Source organism: Vitis vinifera, chromosome 8 (assembly GCF_030704535.1).
Source record: "Vitis vinifera cultivar Pinot Noir 40024 chromosome 8, ASM3070453v1".
In the NCBI taxonomy this organism is placed as follows: Eukaryota; Viridiplantae; Streptophyta; class Magnoliopsida; order Vitales; family Vitaceae; genus Vitis; species Vitis vinifera.
Genome location: NC_081812.1, coordinates 6880021 through 6899095, shown reverse-complemented (window position 1 = coordinate 6899095; position 19075 = coordinate 6880021). Strand labels below are relative to the sequence as shown.

Here is a 19075-nt window from a genome sequence, read left to right as displayed (position 1 = left end):
TATGGATTGTTTTCTCCTTGTTATATTTGTACATACATGAGCCCTAGACCTGCCTTAGGACAAACACTGTTTAGCATTTTGTGTTTCTAGGTACAATAGACAATTGGATAAGCAAACTTCAAATAAAGTTTTAATAACAATGGATGGGCAGATAGCTTGCTAAAAAATTTCAACAAGGCACAAGGAACAGATCAAGCGACTATAAAGAATCATAGAGAATATGGAATCAAGCAAAGGATTAATGCTTCTACCTTCAACAATATTGGCTTCTTGGTATTCTTTTGCACTGGTCTTGGCTACCATAAAACTTTCCAAGCTACCAACTTTTTATTTATTTACTTAGGCATTTATTGCAGTAACCTCTTGTTCCATATGGAATTGATTAAGCTTCCTCAATAACTCCTAAATGTAAGACTTCAACTCCAGTTTTGTGAACCTCCGACTCTAGTTTTAGTCAGTCGACACGATATATTGCACAGATATATCGGTGGTCAACGCGGTCAAAGCTCAAAATTGAGCTATTTTTCGCTGCTATTGGGGGGATTCGAACCCCCAACAAAAGGTTCAGAATTCATCCCCAGCTCCACTAGGGCATAATATTTTATAATCACATATCACAATATTATCATGAAATAATATTTTATATAATTTAATAATCAATGTACACTTATCAAATTTATATTTTTTATTAACATGTACAATATTATATACATATATATATATATCAATTTATTCAAAAAAAATAACTTTAAAATGTCTATTATGTTTTTAATTTCATTTCTGAGTTTTATTTTATATTTTTATAAGTTTTGATCAATTTTAGGTCTACGGATATTTTGTGTCAAAATATCCACCGAAATCAAATATCACAATATAATGATAAAATAATATTTAATATAATTTAATAATCAATATACACTTATCAAATTTATATTTTTTATGATACGTATAATATTATATATATATATATATATATATACATTAATTTATTCAACAAAATAACTTTAAAATGTCTATTATACTTTTAATTTCATTTCTAAAAGTTTTATTTATATTTTTCTAAGTTTTTGGTCAATTTTAGGTCTACTGATATTTTATGTCAAAATATCCACTGATATATCTCCGATATATTCGTAAAATCAAATTACCGATATTTTCATCCTTGGTTTTAGTTAGTGTGAAAAAACACACATTGTTAAAGATTTATTGCCAATGTGGTAAAGCAAGAATAATAAATTAATACCTTGCCAATCATGTTTTGGAAATAGTCCATCACAGAATCTTCATATAGGGCATGCTCATATGTTTCTTGATTGACTCCATGAGCATTTTAATACCCTTTTGGGTGAATGCTAGACGAGACAAGCAACATGAAATATATTTTCCCATTGTCTAACATCTACAACCGAAGACAAGTCTTGATAGTAGGATAAAACCATGTCACAAAGTACATACAAGTTGGTTTGAAACTTTTTCATCAAACAAAGTGACATCGCCTTGAAAATATTACAGGACAAATGAAGAAATAAAGCCATTTGAGAAATCAAAATTAAAAGCACCTTCAGATATCCCACATGTTGTTGTAGCAACAACTAGTACTAGAATGACTAGGTAGAATACAGTGACAATCTCCTTGTTCTTTAAAAAACGTGCTAATGCAGCAAGAAGTATACCCTTATGGGAGATCAAATCAAAGGAAGTGTATAAAATCAAATGGTAGAGATTTACAGTATCTTGCTTAAATAATGAATGTAGTTTTCGACTGGCTAGAAAGCAAACTGAGAATGATTTTTTTGACAAGAAGAATTAGAGCAAAAACCTTTTGGATATAGCCAATGATATTGCATCTATGTGTGCATGAATGTCCAAGACGCCAATGCACAAAACAATATATGTACCTAAGTAGAATTAAAAAGAAAAATGAAATTCAAATTTGAAATATCACTATGGCAAAAAAATAATAACAATATTTTCACCTTTGTAAAGGACAATGAAAAATTACATCTAACCTAAAATACTCAATGAAGTATGTTTCCAATATGAGTATATTAGGAAATAAAACCAGTTCAAACATACACAATGTTAAAAGAAATGCAAGGAGCCCTCATATTATATCTTATAACGAATACGTGTAAAAACTTGACATGATAAAAAGATGCATATTAGAACATGATAGAATGAAAATATAATTGAAATAATAGCATAAAGAACACCTGAGACTCCACCTAAATCTACTGGAAATCTATTTTCCAAAGATATCTAGAAGAAAATTACTTACAATATTCATTCAACATTAGAATACAATTTAATTTCTACAAAGCTTTGATTAGAAAGGTGTATAGCGGCCAATCAAGTTCTTCTAAGTAGAAACACCGAAAATAGCTTCCTTCGGACACATGACTCCATATACATCAATTTGTTGAAGGTCACTCAACTTCTTCTACTGCTCTAAGGCTGCTTGAAAAAAAGCTATATGAAGTTGTGGCCTAAAAGAGTTATGCTGCAACATCATGAAAAATAAATTCAATGCAGATTTTCTTACCATTGCATTCTTATCCTCTAACCTCCTTGCTACAACTATAACAACCTCATTTTCCATGCAAATTAAAATAGAATGTTGTCAAAATAGTTCCTCAAAACTTGAAGAACCTTACTTTTAGTATAATAAGCTGAAACATCTCGACATCGCTATGGCAATATTTCCAAAATGGCTTGCTTGGTTTGAAGTTGAATAGATTTTGAACTCACTTTACCCTCAATGATGAGAAACAAAAACAACAAAGAAATAAGCTTAAATGGAAACTAGGATGGCATCCCATTGATGGAAAATCTTAGGAAGTTAGAATGACCAATGATAGAACCTAGGATGGCGTCCTAATTATGAGAAAACAAAGGAACGAACAATGAACATAAGTCAAACCTAGGATTGCATCCAAATGTTTGGAACCCAAAGGGACTAAGAACAAACCTAGATTGTCACACCCTGATTTTTATTTTTATTTTTAAACTGAACAATTGATACTCAAATATAGTATATGTAATACCTAGCACCAATGAATTAAATAGGCAATAATGATTATATTAGTACTTAACTTAAACGTGTTTAGTTAGATGTTAAAACTAGTTTAGTGTTAATCCTGTTTAATTGTGAATTAAACTTTGATTAAGGTTAAGTGAGATTAGTTAATGACTTAACCATGCTTATTAAGTTCTTAGGGGCTGATTATAGTTATGAAAAACTAAAGGACTAATGGGCAATTATGGGTATTATTTTTTATAACTTGAAGGACTAAAGTGTTATTGGGAACTTGGAGTTAGTGGCAGCCAAGTGGCATGCCACCTCCTACTTGGGTGGATTGGTGGCAGCCATGTGGCCTACCACCTCCTACTTGGATGCATGGAGAGCCCTATATAAGGGCTTGCAACTCGTTTTGCACCATTTTAACAGCAGCAGCTTGGGTTAGAGAGAGGATCTTGAGAGAGAAAGTGAAGATTTAAGGTAAGCAAGTTGTTTAATTTAGTAATTTTGGTTTATTTTAGTTCCTAATGGTATGCTGAAACAAATTAACGGTAACATTTGTGTAAAAGTTGAGTGTTATTAGCTATAAGCATGTTTTAGTTAAAAATCATAATTAATTAGGGATTAAAGTATTTTAGATTAAATATTTTATTAATGCTAAGATCAACATAAATCTTATTTAATTGAAAAACATATTAGTGAATATGTGATTAATTAGGTTATTTGGACACTTGGGATTTGTTAATAGGTTAGACTTTAAGAAAATCAAAACAATTAGTGTTTGGTAATTAATTAGAGAATTTTATAATTAAAAAATTAGCAACAATAAATTATATAAATCTTCATCATTAGGAAGTCTAAATTATGTGTTTCATTTCAATTTGTTGTAATAGGTAAAGATCGCCTGCATAAAAGAATCACAATGGGAAAGTTCGTGTAAGGTAGGGAATATTATAACATCCCATGGTGTATCTGATTTTCTCCTTGAAACATTTATTGGAAATTTCATGTCATTTCTATGATTTCATAAAATGTTTTAATGTGTCACTGTATCTTAGTTTATTGCGCTGAAATATTACGTTGAGATTGGAACATATATTGGTATGAAGATTCATGGTTCTGTGTTGTGGAAAATGGTTCATGGTGTCGTTGCATGGTTCTGTGTTGTAGAATAATCAAAGATGATATTTAGAGAATTGATTGGTGGGAAGTGTTTATGTGATGCTACAGGCATCATCTTTTGATATATTGTTTATGTGGGACCGTGGGTCCTTGGGTGAAAGTCCCTAAAGCCCTCGAGGAAGACACTCCGATGTGGGTGTATAGGGTTGGTCTTGCCCTTGGGTTTAACTCCCTAAAGACACGGGGTTGGTCCTACCCCTGGGTTTTAGTCCCTAAAGACATAGGGTTGGTCCTACCCTTGGGTATGAGTCCTAAAAGACACGGGGTATGACTTGCCCTTGGGTGATGTCCATAAATAGTCATTATTATATTAACCGAGTATCTTGTGGAGCATTGATATCTGATATATAGATTGGTGGGGATGAGCAGTTTATCAGTTATGAAAGGATGGACGAGGAAAAGCAAAGATGAAACCAGCAAACACATGCATACATGTTTGACATGATTACATATTTGTTAATGGTTATAAAATGTTTATCATGCATTCTATTACATGTTTAATTCAAAGTTTTTAAGGGTATGCTTAGGATGGTTATAAACTTTTCTACTGAGTTGTTAACCCACCCTATCCCTTCTACCTTTAAATGCAGGTAAGAAAACCTATGCAGGAAATAATGCTTAAGCATTGCTTTACTATGATTGGATGTTGTTTGCTCGCATTCATAGTGTTTTGAGGCTTTGCTTTTGTATTAAAGACTGAATCTTTTTGTACGAATGATGTTATATATATATATATATATATTTGTTAGGTACACTTGTAGTATGGGCTACCCATAGTGAACCATGGGGTTTTGGTATATGTAAATTAATGTAGTACAAGTTTCTTTAGTCAAACGAAACATATTTTGTTAACTAATAGTTACGAAGTTTAATATAAGATGCACTCTTTATAATAGGTTTTGCATATCCTCCTTTTGCACAAAATCAAGAAGGAACTCAACATTTAAATTTTGGTATCCCCATATCTTTGAGAGCATTTATACTATATTTGAGAATCAATTGTTCAATTTAAGAAAAAAAAAAACTAGGGTGTGACAATATAAGTGCTCTCAAAGATATGGGGATACAAAAATTTAAATGCTAAGTACCTTCTTGATTTTGTGCAAAAAGAGGATATGCAAAACCTATAATAAAGAGTACATCTTGTATTAAACTTTGTAACTAATAGTTAAAAAAATATGTTTCGTTTCATAAAAGAAACTTGTACTACATTAATTTACATATGCAAAAACCCCATGGTTCACTACGGGTAGCCCATACTACAAGTGTACCTAACAAATATATATAACATCATTTCTTCGAAAAGATTCAGTCTTTAATACAAAGGCAAAGCCTCAAAACACTATCAATGTGAACAAACAGCATCTAATCACAGTAAAGCAATGCTTAAGCATTATTTCCAGCATAGGTTTTCTGACTTGCATTTAAAGGTGGAAGGGATAGGGTGGGTTCACAACTCAGTAGGAAAGTTTATAATCATCCTAAGCATACCCTTAAAAACTTTGAATTAAACATGTAATATAATGCATGATAAACATTTTATAACCATTAACAAACATGCAATCATGTCAAATATGTATGCATGTGTTTCTGGTTTCATCTTCGCTTTTCCTCGTCCATCGTTTCATAACTAATAAACTGCTCACCACCACCAATCTATATATTAGATATCAATGCTCTATAAGATACTCACTCAATATAATAATGACTATTTATGGATATCACCCAAGGGCAGGTCATATCCCGTGTCTTTTGGGACTCATACCCAAGGGTAGGACCAACCCTGTGTCTTTTGGGACTAAAACCCAGGGGTAGGACTAACCCCGTGTCTTTAGGGAGTTAAACCCAGGGGCAAGACCAACCTCATGCACCCATACACTTATATTGTCACACCCCGGTTTTTTTCTTCTTTTTTTTTTTCTTTTAAACTGAACAATTGATTATCAAATATAGTGTAAGTGCTCTCAAAGATATGGGGATACAAAAATTTAAATGCTGAGTTCCTTCTTGATTTTGTGCAAAAGGAGGATATGCAAAACCTATCATAAAGAGTGCATCTTATATTAAACTTCGTAACTATTAGTTAACAAAATATTTTTCGTTTCACAAAAGAAACTTATACTACATTAATTTACATATACCAAAACCTTATGGTGAATTACGGGTAGCCCATACTACAAGTGTACCTAACAAATATATATATATCACATCATTTCTACAAAAAGATTCAATCTTTAATACAAAGGCAAAGCCTCAAAACACTATCAATGCAAACAAACAACATCCAATCACAGTAAAGCAATGCTTAAGCATTATTTCCTGCATAGGTTTTCTGACCTACATCTAAAGGTGGAAGGGATAGCGTTCACAATTCAGTAGGAAAGTTTATAGTCATCCTAAGTATACCCTTAAAAACTTTGAATTAAACATGCAATAGCATGCACGATAAATATTTAATAACCATTAACAAATATGCAATCATGTCAAACATGTATGCATGTGTTTGCAGGTTTCATCTTTACTTTTCCTTGTCCATCCTTTCCCAACTGATAAACTGTTCACCCCCAATCTATATATAAGATATCAAAGCTCCACAAGATACATGATCAATATAATAATGACTATTCTGGGACATCACCCAAGGGCACGTTATACCCCGTGTCTTTTGGGACTCATACCTAAGGGCAGGACCAACCCCGTGTCCTTAGGGACTAAAACATAGGGGCAGGACCAACCCCATACACCTACTTCGGAGTGTCTTCCTCAAGGGCTTTAAGGACTTTCACCCGAAGGACCCACGGTCCCACATAAACAATATATCAAAAGATAATGCCTATAGCTTCCCATCAATCAATTATCTGAATATCATTTATGATTATTCTAGATCCTTGTTGCTGTGCAACCACACCATGAACCATTTCCACAACATTGAACTATGAATCTTCATACCAATATGCGTTCCAATCTCAATGTAACATTTCAACACAATAAACCGAGATGCAATGACACATTAAAACATTTTATGACATGAGATTTCCTACCTTACACGGACCCTCCCTCTGTGATTCTTCTATGTATGCGATCTTTACCTATTACAAGGAATTGAAATGAAACACAGAATTTAGACTTCCTAATGATGAAAATTTATACAATTTACTATTGCTAATTTTTTAATTATAATATTCTCAAATTAATTGCCAAACACTAATTGTTTTGATTTTCTTAAAGTCTAACCTATTAACAAATCCCAAGTGTCCAAATAACCTAATTAATCACATGTGTACTAATCTATTTTTCAAATAAACAAAGTTTTATGCTGATCTTACCATTAATAAAATATTTAAGCTAAAATATTTTAATCCTTAATTAATTATGATTTTTAACTAAAATATGTTTATAGCTAATTACACTCAACTTTTATACAAATTTTACTGTTAATTTGTTTCAACATACCATTAGGAACTAAAATAAACCAAAATTACTAAATCAAACAACTTGCTTACCCCAAATCTACACTTTCTCTCTCTAGATCCTCTTTCTAACCCAAGCCTTCAGCTAAAACGATGCAAAATGAGCTGCAAGCCCTTATATAGGGCTCTCCATGCAGCCAAGTAAGAGGTGGCAGGCCACATGGTTGCGCTTTAGTCATTCAAGTTATCAAAAATTAAACCCATAATCGCCCATTAGTCCTTTAGGTTTTCATAACTATAATCAGCCCCTAAGAACCAAATAAGCATGGTTAAGTCATTAACTAATCTTACTTAACTTTAATCAAAGTTTAATTTGTAATTAAATAAGATTAACACTAAATTAGTTTTGATTAAGCATGTTTAAAGTTAAGTACAAAGATAATCATTAATGCCTATTTCATTCATTAGTGCTATGTATTACATCCTCTCCCCCTAACAAAAATTTCATCCTCAAAATTTAAAGAAATAAACCTGTAAAGAGTTCTGGGTACTTTTTTCTCATATCTGATTACAACTCCCATGTAGTTTCTTCCACTCCATGGTGATCCCATAACACTTTCACTAGAGGTATGGTTTTGGTTCGTAGTACCTCCTCTTTATTATCTAAAATCTCTCTCAGCCCTTCCTCATATGTTATATCTTCTTGCAAATTCAAATCTTGCCAATCCAGTACATGATTGATATCAGGCTCGTATTTCTTCAACATGGAGACATGGAACACATCATGTATACTTGATAGCTATGGCGGTAAAACTAATTTGCATTTTATGTCTCCAATCTTTTGATGGATTTCAAAGGGCCCAATATGTAACACCTAGTACTAATGAATTAGATAAGTAATAATGATTATTTTAGTACTTAACTTTAAGCTTGCTTAATTAGATTTAAAACTAGTTTAGTGCTAATCATGTTTAATTAAGAATTAAACTTTGATTAAGGTTAACTGGGATTAGTTAATGACCTAAGCATGCTTATTAGGTTCTTAGGGACTAATTAGGGTTATGAAAACCTAAAGGACTAATGGGCAATTATGGGTTTTATTTTTGATAACTTGAAGGACTAAAGTGCAAAATTTGGAAATTGGAGTTAGTGGAATGCCACCTCCTACTTGGGTGATTGGTGGCAGCCATGTGGGCTGCCACCTCATGGTTGGGTGCTTGGAGATCCCTTTATAAGGGGGCTGCAGCTCGTTTTGCTCCATTTCACCTGCAGCAACTTGGGTTAGAGAGAGAATCTAGAGAGAGAAAGTGTAGATTTGAGGTAAGCAAGTTGTTTAATTTTGTAATTTTCGTTTATTTTGGTTCCTAATGGTATGTTGAATAGAATTAACGGTAAAAATTTTGTAAAAGTTGAGTATAATTAGCTATAAACCTGTTTTAGTTAAAAATCACAATTAATTAAAGATTAAAGTATTTTATTAATGGTAAGATCAGCATAAATCTTTGTTTAATTTGGTTTGATTGAAAAATAGATTAGTAAACATGTGATGAATTGGGTTATTTGGACACTTGGGATTTGTTAATAGGTTAGGCTTTAAGAAAATCAAAAGAATTAGTGTTTGGTAATTAATTAGGGAAATTAATATGCATTGCAAATATTGTTTAATTCAATTCTAATTTGATCTGTAAACATGTAGGATATAGATTAGAGAATGTGAGAATTAAAAATTTACAACAATAAACTATATAAATTTTCATGGTTAGGAAACCTAAATTATGTTGTTTCATTTCAGTTCCTCGTAATAGGCAAATATCGCCTACTTAGAAGAGACACAAAAAGGAAGTCGGTGTAAGGTAGGGAATTTTATGCTATTCTATGGTGTATCTGATTTCTTTCCTTGAATTATTTGTTGGAATTTTATGTTATTTTTATGATTTCATAAAATCTTTTAAAGTGTCATTGCATCTCGGTTTATTGCATGGAAATGTTACGATGATGTTGGAACGTATATTGGTATGAAGATTGGTGTGATTGCGTTGCAAGAAGGATATGGAATTATCACAGATCATATTTAGAGAATTTATTGGTGGCGAAGTGCTTATGTGATGCTACAGGCCTTATCATTTGATATATTGTTTATGTGGGACCGTGGGTCCTTGGGTGAAAGTCCCTAAAGCCCTCGAGGAAGACACTCCGATGTGGGTGTATGGGGTTGGTCCTGCCCCTGGGTTTTAGTCCCTAAAGACACAGGGTTGGTCCTGCCCTTGGGTATGAGTCCCAAAAGGCACGAGGTATGACTTGCCCTTGGGTGATGTCCCAGAATAGTCATTATTATATTGATCGAGTATCTTGTGGAGCATTGATATCCACTGTGTAGATTGTTGGGAGTCAGCAAATTATCAGTTGTGAAAGGATGGATGGGGAAAAGCAATGATGAAACCAACAAACACATGCATACATGTTTGACATGATTACACATTTGTTAATGGTTATGAAATGTTTATCATGCATGTTATTAAACGTTTAATTCAAGGTTTTTAAGGGTATACTTAGGATGGTTATAAACTTTCCTACTGAGTTGTGAACTCACCCCATTCCTTCCACCTATAGATGCAGGTCAGAAGACCTATGCAGGAAAGAATGCTTGAGCAATGCTTTATTGTGATTGGATGCTGTTTGCTCATATTGAAAGTCTTTTGAGGCCATGCCTTTTGTATCAAGACTACACCTTTTGTTGGAATGATGTAATGTATATATTTGTTAGATACACTTGTAGTATGGGCTACCCATAGTAAACAATGGGGTTTGGTATATGTAAATTAGTGTTGTACAAGTTTCTTTTGTGAAACAAAACATATTTTGTTAACTTAATAGTCACAATGTTTAATACAGGATGTACTCTTTATAACAGGTTTTCCATATCCTCTTTTTGAACAAATTCAAGTAGGAACTCAACATTTAAGTTTTTGAGAGCACTTATACTGTATTTGAGTATCAATTGTTTAGTTGAAGAATAAATAATAATAATAATAAGAAAAAAAAAAAATTGGGGTGTGACACAATATATCTTGGAGCAAGCTTTCCCCTTTTACCAAATCGAAATACGTCTTTCCGAGGTGTTTCATGTAAAAAACACGTGATCTCCTATTTGGAACTTTAGGGGTCTCCTTTTGTGATCAGCATAAATTTTCTGTCTACTTTGTGCTATCAATAGCCTATCGCGTATTATTCGAATCTTGTCAGTAGTCTCTTGCACCAATTCTGGCCCAATCAAACTAGCTTCACCAGATTCCATCCAACACATAGGGGATCTACAAGGCCTCCCATATAGTGCTTCATATGGTGCCATTCCAATACTGCTTTGGAAGCTATTATTGTAAGAAAATTCGATCAAGGTAGATGCTCCACCCAATTTCCTTAAAAATCCATCAAACATGCTCATAACATATCTTCCAAAATTTGAGCAACTCTCTCTTTGACTGCCCATCAGTTTAAGGATGAAATGCCGCACTTAATCTTATTTCAATTCCCAATGCTTTCTATCAGGATTGCCAAAACTGAGATGTAAATCTAGGATCTCTATCAGAGACAATAGAGAGTGTACCCCGTGCAACCTTACAATTTCCTTCACATACAACTTACTCAAAGCATGAACTAAATTAGTGATCCTCATTGCTAAGAAATGCGCTGATTTCATTAGTCTATCAATATTACCCATACAGTATCCTTACTTTGGGGAGTTCTTGGCAATCTTGTCACAAAGTCCATGGTCACATGATCCCACTTCCATTTTGCTATAGCTAGTGGTTGTAACAACCCTGCTGGCTTTTGATGTTCAACACTTGGAAAGGAATTCAGCTATATCCCACTTCATACCTTGCCACCAACATTGATGCCTCAAATCATGGTACATTTTAGTTTCTCCAAGGTGTATTGTGAACCGAGATTGATGAGCTTCCTTCATTACCTCCTCCTTCACCTGAGCTTCCTTAGGAAGACAAAGTTTATTGAAGAAATAAATCCCACCATTAGAATGTATGCTCCAACCTTCCACTTCGCCACCTACCATAATTCAAGTACGCATGCCCTCTAACTTTGTATCTTTCCTTTGAGCTTGAATAACCTTATGCAATATTGTTGGCTGAGCCACCAAGTACAAAAACATGCACCAGAATCACATACATTAAAACAAGGATTGAACTCACTAATGCAATCCTACATTTTCCACTCAGAAACTACCAATCCAGATAACACACATTGAGCTTTTCTACTTAAGGCATCAGCAACCACATTGGCTTTTCCTGGATGATACTGCAAGGTAAAGTTAAAATCTTCAAGGGTTTCCATCCATCTCCTTTGCCTTGCACTCAGATCTTTTTGAGAAAAAATGTACTTCAAACTTTTGTGATCAGAAAATTGTCAAAATTTTCACCATATAAGTAATGTCTCCATAACTTTAAAGCAAAGACTATGGCTGTGAGTTCAAGATCATGTGTGGGATAGTTTTGCTCATGGTACTTCAATTGCCTAGAAGCATAAGCAACCACACTTCCTCTTTGCATCAAAACACATCCCAAGCCATTTCTCGAAGCATCACAATAAACTGTATATATGTCGCCACTAATAGGAGTAATTAGCACAGGCGCTGTTGTTAGTGTCCTTTTTAGCTCTTGAAACGATTCTTCACACTTTTGATTCCAATGAAAGTTCACTCCCTTGCGCGTCAGTCTAGTCATTGGGCATGCAATTATAGAAAAGTTTTCAACAAACCTTCTGTAGTACCCAACTAATCCAAGAAAACTACGTGCTTCAAAAACATTCTTGGGTCTTTCCCACTTTGTCATAGCTTCCACTTTTGTTGGATCCACTTAAATACCCTCTTAACAAACCATGTGCCCCAAAAATTGAATTTCCTGCAACCAAAAGTAACATTTCTCCAATTTGGCATATAACTGGTGTTCTCTAAGTGTTTGAAGTGCCATATGAAAATGTTGATCGTGCTATTCTCTACTCTTAGAATATATCAAAATATCATCCACAAATACCACCACAAAAGGATCCAAATAAGGTCGATAAATACGATTCATCATGTCCATGAATGCAGCTAGAGCATTGGTTAACCCAAATGGCATCACCACAAATTCATAATGACTAAAACCTAGGGACAGGACCAGCCCCATACACCCACATCGAAGTGTCTTCCTCAAGGGCTTTAGGGACTTTCACTCAAGGACCCATGGTCCCACATAAACAATATATCAATAGATAATGCTTGTAGCATCACTTAAACACTTCCCACCAATCAATTCTCTGAATATCATCTATGATTATTCCATATCCTTGTTGCCATGCAACCACACCATGAACCATTTTCACAACACAGAACTATGAATCTTCATACCAATATGCGTTCCAATCTCAATGTAACATTTCAACACAATAAACCGAGATGCAATGACACATTAAAACATTTGATGAAATCATAGAAATGACATGAAATTTACAATAAATGATTCAATAAAAGAAATCAGATACACTATGGGATAGCATAAAATTCCCTACCTTACATGGACCCTCCTCTTGTGATTCTTCTATGTATGTGATCTTTACCTATTACAAGGAATTAAAACGAAACACATAATTTAGACTTCCTAACGATGAAAATTTATACAATATATTGTTGCTAATTTTTTAATTATAATATTCTCAAATTAATTGCCAAACAATAATTCTTTTGATTTTCTTTAAGCCTAACCTATTAACAAATCCCAAGTGTCGAAATAACCTAATCAATCACATGTTTACTAATCTATTTTTCAATTAAACAAAATTAAAAAAAAAGATTTATGCTGATCTTACCATTAATAAAATATTTAAGCTAAAATACTTTAATCCTTAATTATTTGTGATTTTTAACTAATACATGTTTATAGCTAATTACTCTCAACTTTTACAAAAATTTTACCGTTAATTTGTTTCAACATACAATTAGGAACAAAAATAAACAACTTGTTTACCTCAAATATTCACTTTCTCTCATTAGATCCTCTCTCTAACCCAAGCTGCTGCAGCTAAAATGGTGCAAAACGAGTTGTAGGCCCTTATATAGGGCTCTCCATGCAGCCAAGTAAGAGGTGGCAGGCCACATGCCTACCACTAATTCCAACTCCTAAATTTTGCACTTTAGTCGTTCAAGTTATCAAAAATTAAACCCATAATTGCGAATTAGTCCTTTAGAATTTCATAACTATAATCATCCCCTAACAACCTAAGAAGCATGGTTATGTCATTAATTAATCTCACTTAACCTTAATTAGATTAATTCCTAATTAAACAAGATTAACACTAAACTAGTTTTAACATCTAAGATAATCATTGCCTATTTAATTCATTAGTGCTAGGATGACATAACAATGACGAGAAACATAACAAACTACCAACTAAGCTTAGGTAGAACCTAGGATGGTATGTAGACAATCAGACAAAAAATTAACTTAAATTGGATATAGATAGAACATAGGATGATGTCCTAGTGATGAGAAATCAAATGAACATACGAATAAACTTAGATTAAAACTAGGATAGTAACCCAATGACAAAGGAACTGAATGAATAGAGATAGAACCAAGAATTATGGTCCAATGCTAAGTAATCAAGAGAACAAATGAATTAGCTTAGATAGAACCTAGGATGGCATCTCAAAGATGTGAAACTAAACAAAGAATGAAAATGAATAGAACTATGAATGGCGTTCCAATGACGAGCAATCTCAGGAACAAATGATTATGTTTAGATAGAACCTAGGATGGCATTCTGATTATGGGGTGAAGGACAAGGGATACCCTAAAAAAACTTAAGGAAGTGGGATGCCCTTAATAAACTTAATGATGGGAATTCTTTCAAGGAAGCAAATTCGAGTAAGTGGGATGCCCTTAAAATGCCAATGGAAGAAGAACGTCGTAAATGAACATTAAGAAGGGGGATTCACTAATAGGACTCATAGAAGGGGCATGCCGCAAACAAACTCTACCAAGGGGGGATGCCCAATCCCAACAAAAGCGGTTGTGCTAAAAAACCTCAAGAAATGGAGTTGCTAAACAAACTACTGGATGGGGATGCCCTAGTACACTAAAGAAAGTGGGAGTCTGCTAAGTAATCCCTAGGAAAGGGTATGCCCTTAAAGAATTGAAGGAAGGTTGTTGGTCTAAACAAACTCTAAGAAAGGGAATGAATTAAAAATCTCCATGAAGATGGATTGTAATACCTAGCACCATTGAAATAAGTGAGCAACAATGACTATCTTAGAACTTAACTTTAAAAGTGCTTAATTAGATGTTAAAACTAGCTTAGTCTTAATCCTGTTTAATTATGAATTAAACTTTGATTGAGGATAAGTGAGATTAGTTAAGGACTTAACCATGCTTATTAGGTTATTAGGGCCTGATTATAGTTATGAAAACCTAAAGGACTAATGGGGAATTATGGGTTAATTTTTGATAACTTGAAGGGCTAAAGTGGAAAATTGAGAAGTTGGAGTTAGTGGAAGCCATGTTGCGTGCAGCCTCCTACTTGGCTGCATGGAGAGAGGATCTAGAGATAGAAAGTGTAGATTTGAGGTAAGCAAGTTGTTTAATTTAGTAATTTTATTTTATTTTTGTTCCTAATGGTATGTTGAAACAAATTAACGATAAAAGTTGAGTTTAATTAGCTATAAACATGTTTTAGTTAAAAACCACAATTAATCAACAATAAAAGTATTTTGTTAATGCTAAGATTATTATAAATATTTGTTTAATTTGGTTTAATTGAAAAGTAGATTAGTAAACATGTGATTAATTAGGTTATTTAGACACTTGGGATTTGTTAATGGGTTAGGCTTTAAAAAAAATCAAAATAATTAGTGTTTGGTAATTAATTAGGGAATGTTAATATGCATTGTAAATATTGTTTAATTCAATTCAAATTTTATTTGATAACCTGTAGACATGTAGATTAGAGAATATTATAATTAAAAATTAGCAACAGTAAATTGTAATAGGTGAAGATCGCCTAAATAGAAGAATCATAGAGGGAAAGCCCGTGTAAGGTAGGGAATTTCATAAAATGTTTTAATGTGTCACTGCATCTTGGTTTATTGTGTTGAAATGTTACCTTGAGATTGGAACATATATTTGTATGAAGATTCATGGTTTTTTGTTGTGGAAATGGTGAAATGGTGTGGTTGCATTGCAAGAAGGATATGGAATAATCATAGATGATATTAAGAGAATTGATTGGTAGGAAGTGTTTATGTGGGACTGTGGATCCTTGGCTGACTAAAGCCCTCGAGGAAGACATTCCGATGTGGGTGTATGGGGTTGGTACTGCCCCTGGGTTTTAGTTCCTAAAAACATAGGGTTGGTCTTGCCCTTGGGTATGAGTCCCAAAAGATACGGGGTATGACTGGCTTGGGTGATGTCCAAGAATAGTCATTATTATATTGACCACTTATCTTGTGGAGCATTGATATATGATATATAGATTGGTGGGGGTGAGCAGTTTATCAGTCGTGAAAAGATAGATGAGGAAAAGGAAATATGAAACCAGCAAACACATGCATGGATGTTTAACATCATTGCATATATATTAATGGTTATAAAATGTTTATCATGCATGCTATTTTACATGTTTAATTCAAGGGTATTCTTTGGATGGTTATAAACTTTCCTACTGAGTTGTGAACTCACCCTATCCTTTCCACCTTTAGATGTAGGTCAAAAGACTTAAACAGAAAAGAATGCTTGATCATTGCTCTACTGTGATTGGATGTTGTTAGCTCACAATCAAAGTGTTTTGAGGATTTTCCTTAGTATTAAAGACTAAATATTTTTCTATGAATGATGTAATTATATATATTTGTCTGGTACACTTGTAGTATGGGCTACCCGTAGTGAACCATGGTATTTTGGCATATGTAAATTAATGTAATACAAGTTTCTTTGTGAAATGAAACATATTTTGTTACAAAAGATTAATACAAGATGTACTCTTTATAACAAGTTTTCCACATTCCATTTTTTTTTTTTGCACAAAATCAAGAAAGAACTAAACTATTAAATTTTTGGATCTTCAGATCTTTAAGAGCACATACACTGTATTTGAGTATCAATTGAAAAGTATTTAAACAAAAAAAATACACTCAATGAAGGAAGGGCGATGGACTAAATCAAGGTAGTTTGATAGCCCAATGAATAGGAATGTCCTAAAAAAATAGAGGAATGGGAATACCCTAATAACACTCAAGGAAAGAGCATGCCCAAAATAAACTCAATCAAGGGGATACCCTAAACAAACTTAAGGAAGGGGATGCCCGAAATGAAACTCAAGGAATAGAGCATATCCTTAAACAAACTCATAGGGTGGAGTCCTGATTATGAGAAACCAAAGGAACATACGAATAAGCTTAAATAGCTCACAATGATGGGAAACCAAAGGAACGAACAATGAACATAGGCCGAACCTAGGATGACATCACCATGATGTGAACAATAACAAACAACCAACTAAGCTTGGGTAGAACCTAGGATGGTATGCGGACGATCGAACACAAAGTTAACTCAAATTGGATATAGATAGAACCTAGGATGACGTCCTAGTGATCAGAAATCAGAGGAACAAACAAATATATTTAGATTAAAACAAGGACAGTAACCCAATCACGAGTAACTAAAGGAACTAAGAATGAAAAGAATTATGGTCCAAAGATGAGCAATCAAAAGAACAAATGAATTAGCTTAAATAGAACCTAGGATTGCTACTCAATGATGTGAAACTAAATCAACTAATAATGAAAATGAATAAATTTATAAACGGCGTTCCAATGATGAGCAAGCTAGAGAACAAATGATGATGTTTTGACAGAACCTAGGATGACATCCTGATTATGGGGTGAAGGACGAGGGATACCCTAAAAAAACTTAAGGAAGTGGGATGGCCTAAACGATGCCCTTAATAAACTTAATGAAGGGAATTATCTTCACAAAGTAAATGAAGGATGCTCTAAGCAAATTCGACCAAGCGGGATGCCCTTGAAAGAGCCAATGGAAGAAGGATGTCATAAATGAACATTAAGAAGGGGGATTCACTAATAAGACTCATAGAAAGGGCATGCCACAAAAAAAACTCTAGCAAGGGGGATGCCCAATCCCAAGAAAAACGGTTGTGCTAAAAACCCTCAAGAAATGGAGTTGCGCTAAAGAAACTATTGCATGGGGATGCCCTACCACACTAAAGGAAGTGGGAGTCTGCTCAGTAATCCCTAGGGAAGGAGGGTATGTGTCACACCCCAATTTTTTTTTTTAATTATTATTATTATTTATTCTTCAACTAAAGAATTGATACTCAAATATAGTATAAGTGCTCTCAAAGATTTAAATGTTGAGTTCCTACTTGAATTTGTTCAAAAAGAGGATATGGAAAACCTGTTATAAAGAGTACATCCTGTATTAAACATTGTGACTATTAAGTTAACAAAATATGTTTTGTTTCACAAAAGAAACTTGTACAACATTAATTTACATATACCAAACCCCATTGTTTACTATGGGTAGCCCATACTACAAGTGTATCTAACAAATATATACATTACATCATTCCAACAAAAGGTGTAGTCTTGATACAAAAGGCATGGCCTCAAAAGACTTTCAATATGAGCAAACAACATCCAATCACAGTAAAGCATTGCTCAAGCATTCTTTCCTGCATAGGTCTTCTGGCCTGCATCTATAGGTGGAAGGAATAGGGTGAGTTCACAACTCAGTAGGAAAGTTTATAACCATCCTAAGTATATCCTTAAAAACCTTGAATTAAACGTTTAATAACATGCATGATAAACATTTCATAACCATTAACAAATGTGTAATCATGTCAAACATGTATGCATGTCTTTTGGGACTCATACCCAAGGGCAGGACCAACCCTGTGTATTTAGGGACTAAAACCCAGGGGCAGGACCAACCCCATACACCCACATCGGAGTGTCTTCCTCGAGGGCTTTAGGGACTTTCACCCAAGGACCCACGGTCCCACATAACAATATATCAAATGATAAGGCCTGTAGCATCACATAAGCACTTCGCCACCAATAAATTCTCTGAATATGATCTGTGATAATTCCATATCCTTCTTGCAACGCAATCACACCATAAACCATTTCGACAACACAAAACCACGAATCTTCATACCAATATACGTTCCAACATCATGGTAACATTTCCATGCAATAAACCGAGATGCAATGACACTTTAAAAGATTTTATGAAATCATAAAAATAACATAAAATTCCAACAAATAATTCAAGGAAAGAAATCAGATACACCATAGAATAGCATAAAATTCCCTACCTTACACCGACTTCCTTTTTGTGTCTCTTCTAAGTAGGCGATATTTGCCTATTACGAGGAACTGAAATGAAACAACATAATT

The 19075-nt window shown here is 33.7% G+C and overlaps 1 protein-coding gene across 1 annotated transcript in view; it reads right to left on the bottom strand.

Annotated features, from left to right (window-relative positions):
* Positions 1-13166: 13166 nt before the first annotated feature.
* The window catches only part of LOC104878063 (uncharacterized), a 68312-nt gene continuing 62403 nt past the window's right edge, over positions 13167-19075 (bottom strand). Inside the window, exon 12 of the mRNA XM_059738904.1 lies at positions 13167-13221. Coding sequence (XP_059594887.1) covers positions 13218-13221 — 4 coding nt within the window. The 3' untranslated portion in view covers positions 13167-13217. The remainder of the gene's footprint in view (positions 13222-19075) is intronic.